We start from the raw sequence: 23,798 nt of genomic DNA, 5'->3' as shown, positions 1-23,798 counted from the left end.
AACCATTCATAAAGCTTTATGTTCCAAACCTGCCAAGCCTGTCAGAAGAGCAAGAAATGCATTCAAGATGAGCTGTGAAAAGCCACGGGGAACACTGGCAAAGCTAAAGAGGGGAAGGAAGGAAGGGGAGTGGGAGCAGGGGATGAATTCTTGAGGCAAAAGTCAAACCTTTCAGCGTGGAACAAACGTGATGACTTTTGCTTTGCCATCAGCGCACGTTTTCTGTGCAGGCAGCCAAGGAGAGCGGGCAGCCCCGAGGAGCCGCCCGGTGCTGCACTGCCATCTAGTGCTCTCTTCGCAGACCTTCCCCAAAATTAACTCGCTGCAAGCGACGGCATCTGACGTTCAGGCATACTGAGCGCATCCCTTTCACACTTTCTGCCCTCTAGTTATGAATGGAATTCTGTCACGGAGAGCTACCAGCTCGATAAGGAGCTTATCGCAGGAACATACCACAAATCTGCAAATAAAGAGTTAATGAGAATGAAACGACCCTTTATAATGCTGCAGAGAACCAAGGAGAAGAAAAGAATTACTGTAGGACATCCAGTCCTTTCCCAGCAAGCCGCAGTGAACTTACTCAAGGTTTTCCTTTTGAAACTCTGCAATGTTCTGCAGCCAAGGCCTCAAAAACAGCTCCTGGCACTACATTTAAGCATTGGTACTTCGACTTCTATGGTGCTTTTTTTTTTTTTTTTTTTTTGCTTTTTTTTTTTTTTTTCTTTTCCTGTTGCTGCTTTTTCACTATCCTAGTAAGTGGAAGGGAACCCTTGGAAAAATAGGGAGATTTATCTTCCATTCTTGGTCCCTCTGCCCCTCCTCTTTGACCACAGTCACAGAGCTGAGATGACAGAGATATTCCAGGCACTTCAGCAATTCTCTAATGAACGGAGCCTGGACTGGAAATGTGGTACTTACAGCACCAATGCCACAAAGAAGAAAAACAGATCAAACCTTCATTGGTGGCCAGACTTGGTAGAGAATATGATTTAATAGGCACCTTCATATTGGCCAGGTCCTCCACCCATTCCGCACACACTGGCCCGCCAGTACAAGTTTTAAGTCATCTGTCCAGACGTAAACTTTGATATGCTGGGCACCCAGAATAACAATAAAAGCACAGTCAGCAATGGACAAGGAGCCAGCAGTGCTGCCAGGCCTCGGGAAGCAGGTGTCCCCGAGCAGGGACTCACACTCTCTTGTGCTAGACTCCTGAAGCTACCTTCTTCACCTTCCTTAAACCAGTTTCAGACTGGTTCACAATGTTCCAGTATAAACTAATGCACATGAAAATAGTTGTATTTTGGGTCAGGTGTGTAGGAGGTCTTCAAGCAAACTTAGTTCTCTTAATACAACACTAAAGGAACAAAAAAAAGTTTAATCCATGTTTGAAAGCGACCTAACCTGGGGCTAGTCAAATTTATCTGCTTAAACTTGATGCTCACATTCAGATAAGCAAACCCATATTTAAATGGACTCAGACATTAATTAGAAGTACCACCTCGATGTGCTTCAATAGCAATCTATGAACCTCAGCTGAAGACGGCTGCTGTACCCCAGGAAACGTGCATGAAATATTCTGAGTGCGCACACACGACGTGACTGACCAAAGAGCACACTGCTTTCTGCACCTTCTCATCTTACACTGCTCCTTCTTTCTGAAATCTCAAGTGCCTTTTCCTATCCCAACGGTGAATAAATGCGGGAGCCGGTCCCTTTAAGACAGAGCAGTGCACGCTCTGCAGTCTGTACTACCAGACTGCACTAATTTGCCAGCTGCTTTTTTGGAATTGAGCTGTTCCTAGGCTTCATGCCAAAAAATCCCTGCCCACAGCAGCTCCAGCTGCTCCAAGTTGCTCACACAGTCCAACCCAATCCATTGCTGCCATTTTTTCTAGCTGCCTCCTCCATGTTCTTGCATACCTCCCTCTCTTCCTCACCCCCACAAATACACTGGAGTTAGCCCTCATCTTTGAGGTATTTGGGACAGGAGCAGTGGCTGCTTTTGCTGCTGTTCTTATGCCTCCGTGAAAGCAACATCTCCTGTGCAGCAACACAGGTGCAAGCTGCCTTCAGAGGAGCAGTGAAGACCTCCTACAAATGATGCAGAGATGTAAGAAGAAATATTCACTGCTCCTTTACTAGGTGATGCTCTGTCAGGTCTTCTCAGAAGAGAGCTCTGATCCCCACAGATGTGAAGAAGCAGCACAAGATAAAGTCACACTACTCCTCAGGAAGCAGTCTGTTAGGTTAAACAGTTTTCTTTTCTCTCTTCTCTCTCTACTGCTGCTCCAATACAGTTCCTAAATCAGGAGCTTAACAAAACCTCAAACTCTGAAGCCCACTGCTGGTGCAGCACGTTCAGGCCTGCAGCCTCACTGCCTGCCTCTAGGCAGTGTCAGACCTGAAGGCCAACGACCCCATCAGGGAGAACAGATGAATGGCAGTCAGGCAGCTGGGTCTGGAACAAGCGGCTTTAATCCAGCCTGGCCCGTACTGCTCAGCAGATGCAGTGCTTCAGCTCCTGCTCAGCTGGGCAGCTGCTTCCTCCTGCACCACGGTACGGTCAGACACGCTGACGTTAGGAACCTGCCCAGTTCCTTGACTGGTTTTACAGACTGAAGCATTTGGAGACAGGAAAGGGAGACTAACTCCCGACTTCTTGCCATCAGATGTGAAGCATGGCAAACCTCCGGCACGCGGGGCTGTGCCAGCAGTGCTGAGCTAACCAGCAGCAGCTGAGGCCACGCAGGCAACCTCCAGTGCCACCAGGCTCCCTGGCCCTGGCTGTTTCAGTCACGCTTCAGCTCTCTGCTGTTTGATTCAAGTATTTGCACTAATCAAGAAGTTTCCCTAAGCATGAAAAGCATGCATAGGCTGGAGATAGCTGATAGCTAAGAATTCTGTCTCCATGGGAAAGACAAAACCACAAGGAACTTGCCTTCACAAAACCTGATTTTTGAAAGCCATTACTAAATAACCGCACAAACACTACCTAAAATAAATGAATTCTTTCCCCATCCTAATAAGGCACAAGTTCTGGCTGTTCTTTAGATATTTAAAGACCTCCTCTTGAAACAACAGGTTCATCAGTCTTCTCCCTGGGACAGATAGTGCTACGTGGTCAGAACTGGGTGGGCTTTGAGGCACCTCCCAACCCACACTGTCCTGTGATGCTATGAGTAACGACTCACCGTTCATTCAGATGCAATAGGAAGCTAATGTTCTACATCAAATACTCTACTCTTTATCTCTTGGTGAAGCTGCACTAATGTGAATTCTGGGGTGGAAGCCATACAGGGCAAAGACCAGACACATCTGAGATTAGCAGAAGCTGCCTGCTTACTCACTGTAATTGGGAGAAAGGAAAAAAAACTGTCTTAGTCAGGAACAGTCTACTCACTGGAAATTATTATAGTGCATACACTTAATAAATTAATATATAAAACTGTCATTAAATACATATATAAGGTTTTAATTATTGTTTAAATTTTCAGGTTTTCCCCAGGATGATCAGAACTACAGTGCTGCAGCTTGGCACTGGCTTTACATCAGAAGTAGTCTATTTTAATATCCATAAACAGACCCAGAATCTTTCTCTTCCTTATTTTTTTTTAACTGCATTTCTGATACCTACGTTTTGACATCTTACAGCCACTTCACGTGACAGCTCTCAAATCAAAACTTACGAGAAGCATGCCCCAACATCACAGGGCTGGATATGGTACAGTGCTGCGGATTCCTCTATGAAATCAAGTCTCAGATTACCTTGGAGATCCCATGTGTAGCACCTAAGGGAAAATAAGTCCACTCTGCAGCGCTGGTAACTCCTTTGTGTGGAATCTGCCTTTGCACTGAGAGGCAGCAATCCACATCCTCTACTGAAAGGACTGCAACACACATGGAAAAGTGAAAGGAAAAAGACAAAATCATCTCTTGAGTGGTTTGTACATGAGTGTTTTTCCCACCCACTACTGATGAATGCTTACTTGCTCAATACAGAACTCAAAGCTACCAGATTTATTAGCTGCCTTGCTTGTTCTTGAGCTCACATAACAGACCTTTAAAGGTTCCTGTTGTTTTCAGTAGGTATTCAGGCTGCAAAAATACCTTTACCTGGTGCTGTACATCAATGTGTGTCATCAGCCTTCACAAACACAGCAATGTAAATATATTCTTTAAAATGTGACTTCTGGAACTGAATGTTACCATTTATCCAGAGGGATCTCCAAGAGCATGTGTGTCAGTTTGCCTTGCCCTTATCCCACAAAGCGACAAACACAGCAACTTGCAGGAGTGTTCCTCTTCATCTTTAGGCATCTAAGTTCTTCTGAAATGCTCCCCTGACAATGTTGGCAGCTTTTTTCAGGCCTAGAAACAAGCGATGCTTCCGAGTTCCTGAATCCACGGCAAGCAAGGGTGTTATGTCAGAGCTGCTAGGATCCTTTCCCCCAAACTAAATACAGCAACACCTGTAGCTGGAACTTCATTGGTGAGCCACCATCCCCCCTCAGCAGAAGCGACATCCCCCTGCAGGCACTGAATTTTTTCTACACAGAAAACAGACAAAGAAATTGATGCTTCAATTTAGGTCCATTCACCAAGCGAGCTTTTAAGCTGAATATTCTACTTCCATTGTTTTATTTTCCTAAGAAAGCATTTTTAATTACACTGCCTCAGCACTGAAACAGGTCTGTTCTTGTCCTTCTGTCACTTGCGTGCATGCACATTGATGTCTCTCCCTCAAATCTAACTGCGGATACAGCTCCCACTACAGCAAGAGCAGAACTACTCCAGGAGCACACACAATTCAACAAGCTTTTTTGAGGCTTCATTAGAAATTCTGCCACTCTCGAGCTCTCTGCTGAGCTGGTGTAACGAAGCCAATGGCTACCAGGTACACAGACAGTGTAAGAATCCCACCTGGGGAAGTAAGAGTTAAGCAGTATGAAATCACATTTAGTGTTCCTACAAGCCAGTATCAGTGAATCGCTCCAGGGATATCCTTCTGTACACACAGCAAACCTCAGCCACACGCCCAGACTTCAGACTCCCTTCCTGGTTTGTTTGTTTGTGGGTTGTTGGGTAAATCCACCAGCTGAACGTTTTCTTACTGTGTTTTGAAGAGTACACGGGCACAAATGTGCCATCCCAGGACCAGGTGCTGCCACAAGCACCAGCCCTACCCTTCCCACGCCGGTGACAAACACGTGTGAGCCCTTTCCTCTGCTGCTGCCAGTGTTTGCCTGCTATCAGTGGAACAGATTAAACCCATCTCCCCCAGAGCCAATCCAGGGAACAGTTGTGAAGCTGCACTGAGATACAAGCACAAAGAATTAATTCTGTAGTCTCACAGCAAACTTAGCTGTAAGTTCTCCATATCCCTCATATTCATTTAGTCCCACAGTGACAACAGTTTAGGAAAGCTGACAAACAAGCACGGTGCCTTCTTAAAAATACAAGACAGCAATAAGCACAAGTGGAAAACGTGACTCCTTTTCTCTTTTATTGACACTGCCAATGTGACTACCTTTACGCAGGCAGATTGCTTTCCTACATTAACACTTTTGGTATTAATTTGGAAGTAACATTTTGCCCTCTATGCCTCCTAAGGTTACCCAATTAACACACAATTAGACTTTTAAGAATCAGTTCCCACGTCTGTCTCTTTAACAACCACTTTGTTCAGATCTGGGTAAAGGTTACTTGGCAAGAATACATGCATAGGACATTAAATGGAGACCAATCCACCACTAAAAGGTAATGCACATAGAACATAATACAGTACTTGGACATCATTTCAAATAAATACCCACATACAAATGTAGTAATTTTAAATGCAACAATATTTCTTATGAATCAATACTGTAACAGAAGATGGAAATATAAGTCCCCACATCTAGGAATAATATGCTTTTTTTTCTTTTTTTCCAGCAAACAGAAATCTTTTCCCATCGTCAATATTATTTCAATTTGTTCTTCTTTTTGAGGAGGGGGAAGGCCCCCCCCCAGCAAGTACCAATTTAATCGTTCGCATCAGCCTCAGCAAACAGTACCAGGCAGGCAGGTACAGCTTGCTGATGCACTGCTCCGTTTCTGTTTCCTGAAATTACAATGATTAGATAGAACATGCAAGAGGAGATATTAATGTTCCGTTGTTCACATTTGCAAACAATACTATGGTTAACTGCATCCACCACCATACGAAGCTAACATAACAGCAATATTCCCGATACGTTCTCTGTACTGTTACCACAAATGTGTTCATACATCTTGCTCGTTTGTTCAGCAGGAGTCCATCTGGTTCCCAGACTGTATTCGGGTTTGTTTCGGTTGTGTTTTTCTCTCTTTCCTCTCTTCCCCTGAATTTGTTAAGGATTTGCACGATGAAATATCATTGACTAACAGAATTTTTTACAATTCCTCGAATATATAATCTCTAGCACAGTAAGACTACCCATTAAAAACGTGCGAAAGGGGAGTTCACTTTGCACTTATTGCTCCACGGCTCTACTACACCCCAAAACAGCCATTCCATTTCCTCCTGTATAGACGAAGCCATCCTAAGATTCTCCCTTAAAATGATTAAAGGCACTACTGGCAGTAATTAATGACAGAAGGCGCTGATAGATAACACCCTATCATTGACAATTTTAGAATTTTTCTTTCTAAATGTACCACAATTTGGCACAATACAAATGAAAAAGTAACAAAACAATTCCAATTTGGAATTTCACTGGTACAGTTGTATAAAATTCTGTTAATCAATAATACTTCAACTTCCTAAAACCCAGGAATTCTGGAATTCATAGGTAACACTACTTTTATATTTTTCAAGTGCCTATTACTGTTTTAACCAGAGCAAAGTCAAGTTTTCTTCTTGTTACATTGAACTATTCCTAAGAATAATAATATAATATGAAAAAAACCCCAGAATTTGAATACCCTGGATTTCTTAATGAACATGGCAGTTAAAAAAAAAAAATCAGTAATTTAAACATATAAAGCTTAACATTTCATAATAATAAAAAGCTGCTGAAGCACAGCACACACATAGTTTAGCAGAGCTCCTGTTCTGTGTTGAAACTCTTTTCTAAACACATCTAGAGCAAAAAAAAAATCTCTCTGCCACATGCTGATGTAGAAATCAACCATCAGAAGTCGAAGTCGGAGAGGAACTATGAGCACAAACCACCGCATTATATAAACTCTTCTACATAAGGAATTAAAGAAGCTAAAGGAAAATATCAAAATATCAAAAGTGCACAGGTTTAACCATCAGTTGAAAAATGAGCATCTGCAATGAAATAAGAAACTCCCCCATCCAAACATTTCTAGTAGATCATAAACTAACGTGGTGATCGTTAACATTTGAAGTAGGTTTCTTCAGCACTTGTAAGTTTTCTTACTGCAGCAGCACTTATAGGTAAAGCTTGTTTGTTTTATAGCTTGAGACATAAAGGAAAGTTTCGGGTAGTAGAGAGGGCAAGGTGTTTTCAAAAGTTAGGATCGGGGCAGTGGTTTGCATTCTTTGTGCAACGGGCTACCACTTTTAACCATAAGGGAAGAGGCTAAGAAATGCTGTTGCACTGTTGGAAAGGCCTTCTCCATGGACTATTCTACAGCTGAAAAATGGAAAAAAATAAAATGGCATTAGAAAAAAAATCAGTGCTTACTTCTCAAAGAACTGACAATTAACACAATGTGCTGCGAAAGATCCATAGCAGGTTAGTTGGAGGGAGTCTGTTAGCTTGCTGGGGTTGAAGCAGCAAATTTAGCTCAAAGATGCTCTCCAAGCTGATGAAACAGTGCTTTGTGAGTTCAGCCTGGAAGCAAGAGCTTTGCAGAAAGAAAGTTTCTTACAAGTACTGAATAACGCTTTGCTGTTCAAGCACGAGTTAACAGCAACCAGTGTGCAAGAAACATTTTCAGTGAAGCTTTAGGCTTTCTGGAAACATGCAGGTCAGTGTCATGCAGGCCAACGCAGAGAGCATCACTCAGAAGAGCCTGCTTGCAGAGGTAGGTGATGGCTTAAGAAATGTGTCATGCTTTAGCCCAACCCATTGGAAGTGATATGAAAGACTTACAGCAGAAATACATTTCAAGAAATGGTTAATTGGGAATTACAAGCCTCAACCTTATACATAATCATCATCTAAAAATACAGACAGCAGGATCGAGTCACCTTTACCACCACGGCTCGTTTCTTTTTTCTGATATTATAACAGATGCCAGGAGTTTAACCATGACTTCAACAAGATCAAATAGCAGTGAGGTTTGTCTTTTAATTTATAGATCCACAGAAATGAGAGAAGGTGGAAATGATTTCTAGGACTGACAGCAGAATTGTTCATACTTGGAACTGAAAAGTGTGAGCCAAGACCAATAGTAATAGTCACCATCTGATAACATGGAAACCTTTCTATCAAGTTTCAGCTAATTTGAAAGCAATTAATTTCTCAATTTTACTTGTTTAGCCATTGGTATTTTGTGAAAACACTGCAATCAGAGACACGGACCCAGTGAAAAATGTGTTAAAGCTCCCTGCCATCATGGAAGCAAGCTTCTGTTTCTAATGGGGCAGAGACAGCTAGCACACAGATGCCTGCTTTAGCAAGTCTTTTTAGATTACACTTAATGCAGGGATGAGTAGAATAAAGGCCTTTTGGAAGATTGTGCAGCAAAGAGGAGAAAAGCAGGACTGAAAATCGTTAAAAGATGCCTTGCTTCTGAAATATCAAACCTGCTACTTAGCACTATTAAAGCTCAAATTCAGGAGAATTCAGTGTTTTCTAAAGAAAAGTAACATCGGATGCACAGGGCCTATCTTCTAAGGGCAGAATTGCTGTTTGTGTCAACTTCTCAGCAGCGCTGGTGGAGCAGCACATCAGGATTAACAAAGCTGGGTTTTTCCCCACCTCTCAATAGTGGGAAATGCAATTCTGGCATTTCACTGCGGCATCCTGGTGCTCCTCAGCTCTGCAGCGAGCTTTCCACAACTGCATTTGTTTGAGGTCCCACTGTATGAGTTTCAAGGACTTTTAGCTTTTTTCCTTCTCGTATCTGGGAAGCCAAAATCCCAAGCGGTTTCCCCTCGCTGGGAAAACAGGCCGTGCTCCTTACTACCTTCTATTAGTACTGTGATATCTCCTGACTACTTACAGGCAGAGCGGCACCGCGCAGGAAGCAAGCTGCTGAGGGCCTGCGAGGAGGGCAGCGGGACGGGGCTCCACAGCGCTGTCAGAACGGCTTTACGGAGTGCAATCATAACTCAAAGCCACGACACAACACAGCTGTGTGCTGACAGCCCCGCGCCGCTCTGAAGCACCACTACAGGCATACAAAATTAATTGAAAGAGTACAAAATGAACAGGGCTTTACACTGGAGTTGAGTTTGAGGCTAGGCACTTGAAAACCGTTCTGAAGGAAAAAGGAAGCGTGCCTTGTTGTGCTCCAGGTTATGCACAGTTTTAGAAACAACTTTTTCGGTCTTGATCTTCCACGCAGGCACCAATTATGAAGTACACTTCTGTATTTTCAAACGTTTTTAAATTAAGTGGCTAAAAAGGCCTCTTAGGAGTTCGACAGCAGACAAAGCTTTGTTTGTTTTTAAAGATTAATACGTATCCTAAGCTACGTCATAAATATTTATTAGTGGGTGATCTGCTTCAATTTCCTGTGCCTATAACGTAGAGCCCTGCGGAACATGCTCTTGCGTAAGGAATGCAATATCTTCTGTGTATTTAAAAAATGATCAGAGCTCTGAAGCATTATCCTGTTCGGATTAACACTGAAAGCTGAGAAAAACAATAGTAGACCACAGTCACATTAATTCTACACAGATACGCTGTGTGGCTACAGTGATGCATAAACAGATCCCTTCCGAGGTGTCGTGCTGCCAGGAGCAGCGGGACACTACGAAGATCCTTTCAGCACACGGGACTTCCAGAGCATAACTTCAAGTGGAACTGGCTACCGGGTAGGATCCCAACTCTCAAACGTTTAGCTTTTATGCCAGATGGGGGTAAATATTGCATATTTTTAATATAAATGTGCAAGTTTCTTCTGGTTAACCCTCTGAAGGGAGGGAAGCAGAGTGTACGTAACATATCCTACCACGTTCCTAGCTTTTATGGCCTGTAAAAGCTTCAATAAGTGGTGATGTAACTGCAAGCTCTTGACATCTGCCATAACAGGCAAGTTAATTAATTTTGGTTCCAGTTTCAAAACATCCTCTGTTTTCAAGACATAACTCTAATCTGAACACTTGCTTTTCACCACTTCTAGCCACAGCAGCAAGGGAGGTGTTCTGCTCGTTTCTGTCTGCGAAAGCATTTGTTAAGGTATGCTGCAACCCTGGAGAAAGGATCACATTTGTGCTATACAAACTACAGTTAGTAACACCAGATAGGATATACCAGGTGTACTCAACACTTACCATAAACAGCAAAACCCACACACGTTAATTGTGGAAAAAGCTACCTCCTTTCCACTATTAACTGGTTAATACCATCCCCGTACTTATGAATTAGTTACAGTTAAGACCACCATAATACAATTTGTATTACCTGGTTTAACACCTTACTAGTACAAGTCAACTCACCGCGACATTAGATAGTGGGGATTTACGCTGACAATTACAGCATAAAATAAGATGCATAATAAGGTTTTTCTACACACCTCTCCTAGTCACAACAGATTTTATACTTTTCGCTACAAAACACCTGGTTATTAAGGACAGACCCTTCAGGCCTGTCTCCACAAGAGCGAATATGACTTACAGTAGGGTTACTGCTCTTGGCTTTGGAAGCAGATTTTGTGCGCACCCTTTTGGACTGCTCGTGGTCCAGCTCCAAGTGCTCCAGGCGCTGGGTCAGTGCCAGCTTCTGCTGGATTGCCATCCGGAGCAAGGAGTTCAGAGTCTTCTTCTCATCTTCAGCTGCTGCAAGCTGCCGCTGCATTTCATCCAGCTGTGTGACATACTCGTCACATCTGCAACGAAATATATCAATCTTTAGCAACTTCCATCTGTAAAACACGAATCCCTCGTGCCCACCAGGTATCAGCACAGTCTGATGATTTTGTGCTTGCCTGCATACAGTTTTAAAGAGGAACTTCAGTCAACTTGTGGAAATCACAACTACTTTCAGTTGTTTTTTTTTTTACAATAGTTTTCACCATCAAAATTAATTTTGACCCAATTAAACAGAACCAGGTGTCACAGGGAACCCCTCAGAGGAGACTCATACGAATGGCTGCTTAGAAGCTACACAGCTTGCACGGTGCACCACAAACCACTGAAGACATATCCATCTTCACATGCACATTTACTGCACACAGAAGGATTACAAATATGGGTAGAAAGATAATAATCACAGGTACCAGCTGGAACGTACAATGGCCACATCTGTAAAACACAACTACCTCACAAAAGCAAAGATATCTGCAAGGTTCCTTTTAATGTCAGAATGGAAAAGCCCCAGAGGTTATGGACATTACAGTCATACATCTTGCAGCTGTACCAGTCCTCCCTGCTCTCTTATGGATGGTGGCACCTGACACCAGCTTCAAATGAGGACAGGGCTGCAGGAACACGTGGCTCATAGCATCACTGCTCACCCTGTGCCCTACTGCCCTAGTTAGTTAGAAATGCATTTCCTCCATCTGCAGGTAGGAACAAGGCGCAGAGTGAAGACAGAAGGCCAAGGCTTTTGGGCTCCCTCCAGTTTTGAAATGCTCTTGTGACATTCAAAGTGAAAAGCACCAAACCTCATCACTTCTGACAAACCTGATAGCATGGACCAATGCTTGTCAGGCTCCAGAAGCCATAAAGTAGTTGGCACGTGAGCTGAGCTGTAATTAAAGCTGTGAATTTGACTGCAGTTACTGCAGTAAGTCACTCACACGCTCACTGTGCTTTGTATGCAGTGCAAAGGTTTAAAATATCCAATGATTGTTCTGAAAAACGAGGCATTCAGCATGTCACATGCCTCCATCACCTCTTCCATACAACTCTATGAAGGCAGTTTTTCCTTCCTGTGCAACAAAAGGGAGTGTTATCAACAGCATACAAACAGCTGCAGCTTTTACAGTAACTGATCTTTTGTGTGTGAGAGGACGTGGGGGAGGCAGGAACCCCAACTGCTATGGCTGCACACCTCTGTGCACCCTGAATCTGTTTTCCTGACCTTTACGTGAGATGAAACGGTACAGCCTCAAAAGCAAAGCTCATCCTGGTGCCCTTGGACAGGGGAACAATACATCATGCAAAACACTGCAACAGTTCCTTTGAACCAAACAGGTGAGGACTGAAACGTGGATGGAAGAGCTAGATGGATGCAGACACTGTGGTCCGGGACGTGCTCTGCTTCAGCCCTCCTGCTGCTCGCTCTCCTCCCATGTGTTCCTCACACAAGGAGCTAGCTTCCCCAGGCACTGCACACACCTGCTGCTTTGCAGATACAACAATTAAACATCCTTCCTTTTCACAGTCTCATTTGCCACGTGCTGAGCTACCTCCCAGCTGTATACTCAATGCAGAATCACTAGAAGATCAGATACCTCTGTTCTAAAAACAAGTTTGAAAATATAATAGAGCTCTCATGCTTTAAAGAATGTGAAATTAGGGTAAGGCCATGGTGCATTCACACATCCACAGGTGGATACCCAACAGAACCTTTTGATGTTGCCTATTTTCTTGGGACTGGCAATTAACAACAGATCAAAGAGCTTAAGGAAATACCCCCTAAGTTCTAAAAAACACCACCAACAAAAGCAAATATCTACACAGAGGAAATAGGAGTTTTGAACATTAAATATTATGATGGGAAAAAGCAAAATCCTCTGATAGTATTCAATGTCAGAATTTTGACAGCTGTAATGAGTTGGCTTATTCTCAAAAGCTGCAAATCACTACTTCTGACAAGTGCCAGTTTTTCCTTACGTCCACATAATTTTCCTTTAAGCTTTAGCACATACCATACTTGGTACCAGCTGAACTCACTACTGACTCAAGATCTCTCTGCAAATATGTGACACAACCAGAGGCACCTGGATGTAATCATACTTCTCCCCCCTCCTCTGCAGTCACTGTGAGGCCCAGAACACCATTTCCAGAGAGGTGTGACTGAAGGAGGCTTCCTGAGCATCAGCTGCTCTCACTGCTACATGGAGAGATTAAGCTGTCAGCCTATGTAAGAAATTAGGGCACGGAAGATTTAAACTCAGCATTTTTCACCTTCATTAAAAACTTGGAAATGTGCTAGTAGAGCAGCAGTTAAAATGAGATGTAAATGAACACTGAGTGAGTTCAGCTGTAAGGGATCTACAGCCACCTGCTTCCAAACTGATTCTTTATATTATAAATTAATATTAAAGACAGAATTTTAATGCCTTCCCTCCTTCCCCTTCCCTCTCAGAATGCAGCCCTTCTGCTCTACGTTAGCAGCAGATGCAGGTGAGCTCCATGGACACCACAAGGACCAGGGACAAGGACAAGGTTTACAGCTTACACTATTTAGATTGTTAACTGCAAGGGCGAGGTTTAGATAAAGACTCATCACAAGCTCACCACAAAAAGACAGAAAACTGAGGGTTGCCATCGCATAAGGACACCAGAAAACAGCCAAACCTTAGCATTACAGAATCGTTAAGGTTGGAAAAGACTGCTAAGATCATCCAGTCCACCCTTCAAGCCATCACACCACCATGCCCACCACAGCAAGCCTTCAGGAGCTACCACTCACAACTATCATCCCACCCAGCCTATCCGAGCTGGTCTCTCCGCAGCTGGGTACTGCAGCTGCTCTGAACCTCCGCTGATAAGAACTCCCGCAGGGAGATCATAAACTTGTATGGCAAATTCCCTCTTCTAGAATTCAAAAGGAAACTTTTTTTTCCCCAATTCTACTATAGAGGACAAAACTAATGATCCTATGCCACTAAATTAGAAGTAATTTCTAAGCCATCACCCAGGCAGGACATTTTTCCTATATCCTCACTGTAGGGGGTAAAAAAGGATGAAGACCTAATCCTGAACTCTGTATTCCTCTCAACACAAAAATACCTAACAACCAATAACTGCCTGAAAGACCACAGACACAAATAACTGCTGCCATGGTACTCTCTACATAAGGTATCTTATAAAGTAATCCACTTTACAATTTGATTAAAAACAAAGGGGCAGACAAGCTACATGCCAAGAGCCTGTGTCATCTTTATTCTGAATATCTACAGCATGGGGAGATCCCTCTCCTCAACATTCAGCACTGCTGGACTTCAAACAAAGCACCGGTGCACACAGGAACTGGTTGGGTGGAAAGACAGCTGAGACAAGACAGGGAACTCACTGCTGCAACACAGGACTGGGGTCTGTCTACAAGGAACACCTTCACCAAGGCTGTGCTGACATACCCAGCATTCCCTGCATCAGGCATTTTAATTGCCATACTACAGGGTCTGGAGTAGGCCCAGTAGTGTAAGGAACATGACTGTTTAGGACAGTTCTGCTGGAAAGGACCTAGAAAGGATCATCCAGTCCAACTGCTTGACCACTTCAGAGCTAACCACAAGTTAAGTCACGGAGTCCAGCATGAAGCCCCCTCAGCTATAATCCTCAGTCCTGTGAGGGCTGCACTGTTCTCTGAATGAATTTCAGCTCCTTTATATTCTGCAGCCCTTGATGACCAAGAACACAAGAATACTTTCCCAAATACTTTGGATACTTGGAAAAAAAACCCAACAATCTGACACGGTTTATTCATTCAAAAAACTCTCCCCACTAACAAAGAGCAGCTATTTTCTTGTAGCCATGGCTTTGCTTCTTCACCATACTTGCTAGCTTGTAATTTTGTCTCATATTACATCCTGCCACTCTTTGTGGTACAATCTAACATTTGCCACTGGTTCCTCATTGCTAAGTTGTTGCCAAGCTCCTCTCGCCCTTTATTTACTGCTTGTAAAGCAGTGGGGCATGGGGACAGCCATTAGTTACATTTGTTCTGTGCCTGTAAAAGCCTTGGGCTTCTGCTGGATTTCTTCATGTTTTATCTTTATTCTAGAGGTATGAGTAACGCCTGTTCTCTCATTGTCCTTGCTTGTTCTCAGGCACTGCAAAAGAAACAGAAAACGTGAACAGCAAACTGCAGAATGCTGTTTTTCTGCAGAGGTGAAGATCAGAGAATCACAGAGGTCGGAAGAGACCTCTGGAGATCACCACATCCAACCTCCCTGCTAAAGTGAGTTCCCTGAGTAGGTTCAGTCAGTTCTCCCTTACTATCACAGAATAGCTCTGGGAACTTCAACAAGGACTCAGCCAGTGCCCTCAGATGTTTATTCCACATTTAGATTCATCGCTCCTGGGAAGTGGCAGCCTCAGTCCCTGTCTGTTGACTTTAGAGGGAGGCCTCGACAACTCACTTTGGTACAACCTAGTTCTTTTTTCTATGATTAATAGCACTGAGATGAATCTCACCCTTACAGGGATCAGGAAGACAGACAGAAACCACAGTAATTTATTTTGTGTGATAGCTTTTAAGAAACATTACTTTGAGAAGTATTCTTTCGAACAGCTGCTTCAGATAACAGGTAAAGTGCAGGAACCAGTGGCATCCATGAAAGAGAAAGAAGTACCTGCTCACAGCTTGTAGTGCAGCTGAAGGCTGCCCCCTCATGAGTCCTTGCACCCTAACAGACATGCACCAGGCCTTGCTGCTCATTTATATTTTACCTGTTAGCAAGTGTAAACCTATTCAGAAAAATAAAGCAAAAAATGATTTTCAACTTCTCTTTGAGCATTTTAACAAAGAAATGATTGCATTTTTTTTTCTTTCCTTTCCTGGTGAATCTAACAACAAAACGTTTTGATTTGCAATACAATGACTGCAATAGCTGCTACCCTCTAATTAAGCAGATGAATTGCATTTCCAGCTGTACTGGTCAGATTTTAACCCAGCCCCCAGTGCTTTCAGCCCATTTCCATTTGTACATACAACAGGGAGAGGTGTGTTGATTAAGAAAATCTAGACTTCAACAGCACAGCTACCAAATGCACTTCCACAGTATGCATATCCTGATTTATTTCTTTGTGTGACAGCTTAATTTTAGGCTTCTGGCATTGTCCAGAATGCCCCAATGGTCTCTCAATTGCTCCTTTAATGCTGGAAGCTATTAATCTGTGTTTTGCAAGCCTTCCTTTGTCTCCACCCTCAGGTCTTACTGCATTTTCATTACTTATAAAAAAAAATAGCTGGCAGTATTGTCATGTTAGTAGGCTTACTCTGGTTTAAAGAGGAAATTAGGTCAGTTATTCTATTCACACCCAACCTTCAGCTCACATGTATTGTTACAGCTCTCTCACATCCTACAAAACTGTCGCTTTCCTGTGGAATGTATGCAGCCGTCTGCTTCATCCCACAGTCAAACATAAGACATGAAATGGGTATGGTGGGGTAAGGAACCCTCCAACCCACCGCTTGTTATGCATCTCTGCTGACAGGAACCTCTTGGCCAGAGCAGGATCAAGACTTACAGAGCTTGATAGGTGCTCCATTAGCAGTTTGTAGTAGTGGAAAAATAAACTGAGCTGTTAATACCTTCATATTTAAACACCTAAAATCCACCTTCAAAAACTGTTCTGGAGTCATCTTTGCCCAAGCACGCAGGAATACCCTTTCCCTGCCTTACCTGAAATGAAGACTTCTATGAAACAGCCACTGCAGAGAAACGCACACAGCCAACTATCAGGCTACCAGCCCTCCCTAACAAGAGGTCAAGGAGGAAAGGGGTGACAGAGCCCTGTCTGCAGCAGAAAGCTTTGAGAGCAATTGTGGCACCTGAAACACTGGGCACACAGTGAGCAAGAAGCAATTCTTCATGCTGTCTACAACAGGCTGGAGGTGAAGTACAAAGGCCCAGTGCTTACCTGACCAGCAACACAAGCACTCACAAGATGAAAGGCTCAGTGGAGGAGGTCTTCACTCATTCCATCCTCTGCTTTTTGAGTCCTGCTTTGCTCTCGGCCCTTTATTGCTTTTGCTATGGTTACTACATAGAACAGAAGTTCAGAAATGCCAACTTCATTGAGGCAGGGGAGTTGGCTGTGCATTCCCAGACAGTGCCCATTCCTGCCTTTAATCACACCCAGCTCCCACAAGAACTCTGACACTGAGCTCTTGAGCCTCTTGCTTTAACAAAAACTCCTGTTCTGCCTTCCTCATACTGAGGAATCCTTTCCAGTAGGACAAAATCGACCTCTAGACGACAGCACACAGAAACAAGGCAGGAAAAGAACGACTCCTCTGGTATTTCTCTGACAATTCTTCCTCTCCAAACCACATTCACACAAATCCACTGAGGCAGCAGAAATAAATGTAGGAGAACACAGACAGCTAACTGTCTGCATCTAGGAAAGTAAATGAAAGCCAATAGTGTATGTTTTCCTTTCCTCTCAGCTTCAAGCAATCTACAACTAACAAACAGATTGCAATTTCTGCTAGATCACACTCCAGAAAAGGAGAGCAGGACAAATGCAGGCTGTGCAGGGCTCTGCTTTCTCAAGCATAATGAGGTGCCACAAGTCCATCTTCAGTTTCCTTAGTTTACATTTCTCCTTTTCATGCTTACTCATACACAAAGATATTGCTGAGAAAGACAGAATCACCAGGATGCCTGTGGTCACTCAGGGGACATTCACGGTGCTGCTGAACCACCTCCACAAAGAAAGGCACAGAAAAGCCTCAGGAATCGTTACAAACATCTCTTAAAAGCAAGTGTTAAGTTAATTAACCAGCAGCCTTTATAGTCTCTCTTTTCTCCCTCTCCTTCAGGCAGTGCTGTTATGTACAGGCACAGGAACACTGTTAGGGATGTCACTGTGAATGCCACCAAGCTGGGACAGGCAACTTTTAGATGAAGCCTTTTCTTTATTTCTCACTGGTTTTTGTTGTTTGCTTTTTGTTGGTTTGCTTCGGTTTCCAGGATTATCTGCACACAGGAGGCAACTGCACATTCCTTGGCTGTGAAGCAGAGCTGGATTCCATAATAAGAGTTTGCTACTTCAACGTTTCTCAAGCAGAAACATGCCAATTTTTGAAGACATCAATAGAATGGCAGTAAGCATCATGCAAATTAAAATGCATTTCTCACTTGTACAGCACGTGACGTGTCAGCAAGTATGTTTAGCCTGCTAATGCCACAAAGCACAACTACAGAGCAGAAGCAAGCTCTGACAACCCTGTTCAGTTCACAGCAGTAAATGACATCAGAGATGCCAACTCCAGAGCAGACAACCTAAGAATGTACATTTGTGTTTGCCAGCACCTTTGTTTTGTTTTTCTTGATTGCTACAGGTCAAGCAGAGTGACATCTACATTTGAAGAAGCAGCACTTATTTGGCATTGATAAATGTCAGCTCTCAGGGCTAAGGACTTCAAGAGCCAGGGATGGTGGTCAGTAGGGACAATAACCCAAATTACTTAAACAAGCCCATATCAAATTCCTGTTTTTGAAGCAGCACACTGTAACCCTAGCTTTTTCCTAGTCAATAAGGACACATTGCAGACAAACACTGTAAGCAATGAATGTGGAAAAGGGCACCCCACCCAGCTACTTGCTGCTCGTGGGCAGGATGCTCAGCTGTTCCCCCACGCAAGCAAGGAATGACAAACTTTGCAGAGTTCAGATGTTCTTTACCTTGTAGCAAACATTGCTCTCAGGGAAGAAAAGGTAGCAGCATCTTCTTTCAAAGCCTTCAGCTCATTTCGCAGCTTCATCATCGTCTCCGTAACCATAGCTTTCTCATTTTCATACTTGCTTTTTAGGTTGGCAAGGGCTACCTCTGCAGTCTATCATTTGCCAGGAAGAACAGAAACGTAGCAGTTAGTGGAACACTTCTCCAAGTGGTTGGCTAAGAGCCTTCGAATTGCTATTCATGTAATTAGGCACTGACTTAGTACTGGGATGTTAAACTTCTGGTCAACTTCTGAACAGATTAAACAGTTTCACCTTTGAGCACTGGAAACAGATGGCACATAGGGGGCTCCTACTCCCACTAACATGCAGCAGTATCTAGGGATTCATGGAGCAACACCTAGCCCTAACTACTGAAATAAAAGTAAGCATCACATACCTCAACATAACAAAAGCGTTTAGTATGTCCGTACTTACACACATTCACCCAGAGCTTGGAGCATTATGCTCATCTTACATTATGCTATGACTTTATGTTAAGATACAGTGAAAAAGAAAGCTGAAAGTATATACATACTTCTTAAGCAATGCCATACTTGTATTACTTTAGAGCAGACAGTGGAGCACGTCACACTGTCTTAGTGGTGGTTATTTTCACTGCTGCCCTGCACTATGGCACAGTCCAACCACCAAAGACTGATTTTACCTTCCAGCCTTGTTATTTTTATCACATTCCTGTATCACATGCTCATCTTGGAAACCTTTATTTTACTTTGCAATTTGAGAGAGGACATAAGCTTAAGAAGTCTTCCAAATAGAAAATAAGTTATTTCTTCATTTTAGGTTCCTTACATTAAACACAATCTGATATGATTCAGATAGGTAGCTTCACTCTATCTAAATAAAAACTCTCATGAGCATGTGACAGCCAGAAACCAGTTACAGCTCCAGTGCTCAGCTTCACAGTAGTGCAGCTGCATACCTCTCCTGAACAGCCTGCCTCTTCTCAGCCTGGTTCCCTTCAGATATCAGAAAAGCTCCACTGAGTTTAAGTAACAGCAGTATGCCCTCAAAGATAAATTCTGCTGTATTTATGACCTGAGACCGTAACCATCACATCTGTAAGACCCACTGACCTGTTTGTTGGCCTTGAGCACAGTTCTCAGAGTTGCTATCTGCTCTCTCTTGGTGCTCAGCAAGGACTTCAACTTCAGGATTTCTTCCATGAGAGCTTCCTTGTCTTTGTCCACCACTGGCCCAAGTTCTTGAGTGGCAACACGCTGCCTGGACAGCTCAGTTGTTCTGTCCACAGCAGCTTGCAGGTGTTTGATCTGATCACGGATGATAGCGATCAAGTTGTAAATGTTCATCGGTTCCTTCCGAGGATCTGACACAGGAGATGGCAGAGATGACACTGGAGATGGGCTGCTGTCACCACTGCCATTCTCTGCCTTTCCTAGGTCAATAGTTAACAGCCCTTTAGAGAGAAGAATAGGAGACCTCCTTCCCTTGGCCTCTGGGCTACTGCGTCCTCCTTTGCCTTCTTTGTAGTAATCCAGCATCACTCTGTTTGGAGTTTCATTGTTGCACATGCAGACATGGTGATACAAGTTGGCCAGCTCCTCACTGAAGGTGACCAGTTCATCCTGGGCCACACTGAGGCTGCCCTGTGTTTCTCCAGCAACGTCACTGACTTTCTTCAGCTCCTTTTCCAGTCTGGACACTTGCTCTCTATCATGCCTACTGGATTTTTCTAATGAGGCAATCTTTTCCGTGAGAGCTTGGCTCTCAGTCTCATACCTGCTCTTCTCTTCCTCATACTTAGACTCACATTCTTTGTATTTGGCCTGAACGTTTTTGAGTTCTTCTTTCAGGTCAGTAATCTCTGCCACAGCCACTTTGTATTTGCACTCCAGGATCTCTGGTCCATTGATGTCAACTTCGTAATAATCTCCATCTTCATGGCTGTCTCGGTCCTTCTCGTTGTCCAGGGCAGACTGGCGCTCCTTGCTGACTTGGAGCTTCTTCATTGCATTCAGATTTTCAGTAAGTCTGCCAACTTTCTCATGCTGCTCTGAGAGGGCCCCCCGTGTGTTTTCCAGCTGTTTCTGGGATTCCTGGAGCGTTGTTAACAAATTCACCTTTTCTCTTTCCATCTGAAACACAGGAACAGAGACAGCTACGTAAAGGAAACTATTTCACTTCAGTGGTTTTATTATAAGAGACAGCAACTTGCTGAGGTCCATATGGTTACAGAAACCTGAGCACCTGCACATTATTGAAAAGGATATTTCATGTACTCCAAAAAAAAAAAAAAAAAAAAAAAGGAAAATAACAACAAAGAATTTTCCAAGCTGTGTTTCTCCCCAGATCTCCATTTTCACTCCAAAGTGATCACTTTCTTTGTAAATAAAATATCCTCTCAGCTGAAGATAAGATAAAGTTTACTGTTAGAATACAAATTGTCATGTAAATCTAAGACAACAAGCAGTTACCCCAAGTGGGAGCTCAGAGTTCCATTACATTATTTTCTGAATTGGATTAAGTGAATGTTATCACAAACAGAGGACATGACAGAATGCAAAGCCTCAGAAATAGTGGAAGTTTAGAAGATTTCCTGAGAAAGTTCTCAATTTGAAAGAAATTCATTTTTTTTCTACTGTGGCTTTTTCTTCTAAATGACCTTAAAACTTTTCTAGGCAACACAGATACGTACTTTGTTTCAAGCTCTGCAAGCTCCCAAAAGAACGTGCACAGAACACAGGAACATTTGGCACCAATTAAGAATCCGTAGTGTTAGAAATAATTACTGAAAACAGTCATAGTTGTACAAAACTGTTTTTGATGAAGGTGACTGGATTAACCATCAGTTTTTTAACAAAACACTTCATAGTTAAAGTTTCTTGCTACAAGAGACATAGAGGACTCAGCACATATTGCGTTCTGACATTCCTCCAAACAAAACATGACCAAATTAAGCTTCTTTGAGTAATTGTTAAAAAATACCAGAATATAGATTTTATGCCACTAAATATTTAACACCCTCCAGTCCTAAAGCACACGTCCAACCAGCTAGTTCTGTGCTTTAATAAAAAATATTAAAAAAGAGGGTTTGTCGCTTACATACATTAACTGCACTGCATATTTTATGTGCAGCCCAAAACAATACCTCTTCCACTCTGAACAAACTACAGCATTTATTTGTAAGTACAGAGTTGTTCAGAGAACATGTTTACCTGCACAAGCTGCTGTTTCAGCTTCTGGATTTCAGAAATGTTTAATTCACTCAGAAGATCTGAAACCAGACTCGGGGCCGGGGGGAAGCCTTCATTTTTCTTGGGGGTTGACGTACTGTTCTTGCCATTGCTGTGTTTGCTGAGGCAATTTTGTTCGAATCCATTGATGATTTCATCATTATTGGGCTCCGTGGCTTCATCACTGAACTTCAGACCATCCAAAGAGATGTTCAGGTGACTGTTGTACATGGAGTCATTGATGTTCATATAGTGAGACAGCTCCTTACGAAGATTGTTCTTCTGCTCTCGCTCCGTCTTCAAGGTCTCCAAGGCCTCTTCGAGCTGACGTTCAGAGATCTCCTTCAGCCGGATGGCATCTTCCAGTTGGCTGTTGAGAAATTCTGTCTCCTCCTCAAGTCTTTTGATTTCATGTTTCAGACCTTCGAACTCCACCTGAAAATATACAAATAGGAGAAAGAAAAAAAAAAACTGCTAGTAAAATTGTCTGCTTGGAAAAGCACCAAAGACTTCTACTTCTGAATGTTTGATTTCACTGAATGCTGTGAGAACAATTCCTTCTCTGAGGCCTTGCTGCTGCACTGTAACTGTAACCACTGCCCACTTACCTTCACCAACATCATAGACTGAAATTTCTAAGCAAACTGTCAACTGAATAGATTGACTCCAACTTAATTAAGATAGCTGGAAGATGTAATGTGTGATACAGAAACATCACAAGACAGGCTTTCCTAGCACATTATGCAAACTTCTCTCATGTTTGATTAACAGATTCTCTGATCAGCCTTCCTATAAATTTTGTCTCAACATTTCTGAAACAGAGACTCCCAAAGTTATGCTTCTGATTCTCTCCTGTGTTGCTTAATATGCCAATGGGCTTAAAACTAGTGGGATGCACCTAGCAATCAAACTCTGCTTTCGTAAACTCAAAATACAAAGTCCTATTATTTCTATCATCATTGTTTCTGCACATCATTGAGAGGGCTACAACTCACACAGCTACATGACGTCTTATGGGATGCTGTAAGTTTTTACCTGTAAGACTGAATGTTTTAAACCACTCTTGCACTGAAATTATGAACACAAACATTAAGTGTAAGCTTTTGAATCCCTTGAAAATAGAAGATTAAAAGAATATCCTTTCTTACCTTGAAAAAAGAAAACATGTTAAATTAAATGTCTACTTTCAGCTAACTATGAAAGGATCTTCATGTGCCAATATGCACAAGTACTGAAACATAATTTAAAGAACAGGATCCAATCATGTTAATTCAGTTTGGCAACTTAAGCCTGGGAAAACTCCTTCTAGTTATGCTAGTGGAATAATTAATGCTTAATACAATTCACCAAGTAGGATAATGGCAAGGTATAAAATGGAATAATGCACTGCCATGTAAAAAATTAGCTCTAGGTTCTAAATACGCCCAGTGAGCTCAAATATCTGAGACTGCAGAATATTTTCAAAGGCTCCAGAATACAAAAAAGGAGTCAGTAATTACTAGTAACTGACAAGATAGCATCTGAGGTTAGACTTGGCTCAACCCAGAGTGACAGCATTCTTGAATACATTTTAGAACGTGAACACAGAGCTGGGAACTTTCACCTGCTACTCCTAAAAGAATAAAGGAGACAAAAATAGTAAAAATTAAAACAAACCAGCTGTATAGACCAGAATTTACCAGATAACTATCTATTCCAGTCTGCATGTAGAGCATAACTGCTCCTTCATCCCTACCACGTGATGTCAAGGCACTCCAGTCAGCTTAATTAGACCAAGTATAGGCAGGTGAGAACAGGCACAAGCTGGAACCTTCCTCTCAGTGAGGTCAAAGGGGTAAACACTGATAAAGGCTCACG

The 23,798-nt window shown here is 42.7% G+C and overlaps 1 protein-coding gene across 3 annotated transcripts in view; it reads right to left on the bottom strand.

The window, feature by feature from the left end:
• Positions 1–6,332: 6,332 nt before the first annotated feature.
• Positions 6,333–23,798, bottom strand: part of BICD2 (BICD cargo adaptor 2) — a 78,471-nt gene continuing 61,005 nt past the window's right edge. Inside the window, exons 4-8 of one of the 3 annotated variants that reach the window (XM_065749773.1) lie at positions 21,924–22,376; positions 19,824–20,843; positions 18,691–18,842; positions 10,782–10,992; positions 6,333–7,625 (exon numbers count right to left, since the gene is read on the bottom strand). In XM_065749773.1, the coding sequence (XP_065605845.1) occupies positions 7,620–7,625; positions 10,782–10,992; positions 18,691–18,842; positions 19,824–20,843; positions 21,924–22,376 (1,842 nt within the window). In that variant the 3' untranslated portion in view covers positions 6,333–7,619. Of the gene's footprint in view, positions 7,626–10,154; positions 10,993–18,690; positions 18,843–19,823; positions 20,844–21,923; positions 22,377–23,798 lie in introns of those variants that run through there. The other 2 variants (XM_065749774.1, XM_065749772.1) reach the window with 2 other exon arrangements.

This window comes from Cyrtonyx montezumae, unplaced genomic scaffold (assembly GCF_038088225.1).
Source record: "Cyrtonyx montezumae isolate F1298 unplaced genomic scaffold, pur_monq_1.0 scaffold_6, whole genome shotgun sequence".
NCBI classification, from domain to species: Eukaryota; Metazoa; Chordata; class Aves; order Galliformes; family Odontophoridae; genus Cyrtonyx; species Cyrtonyx montezumae.
This window is presented reverse-complemented; position numbering and strand designations above follow the sequence as displayed.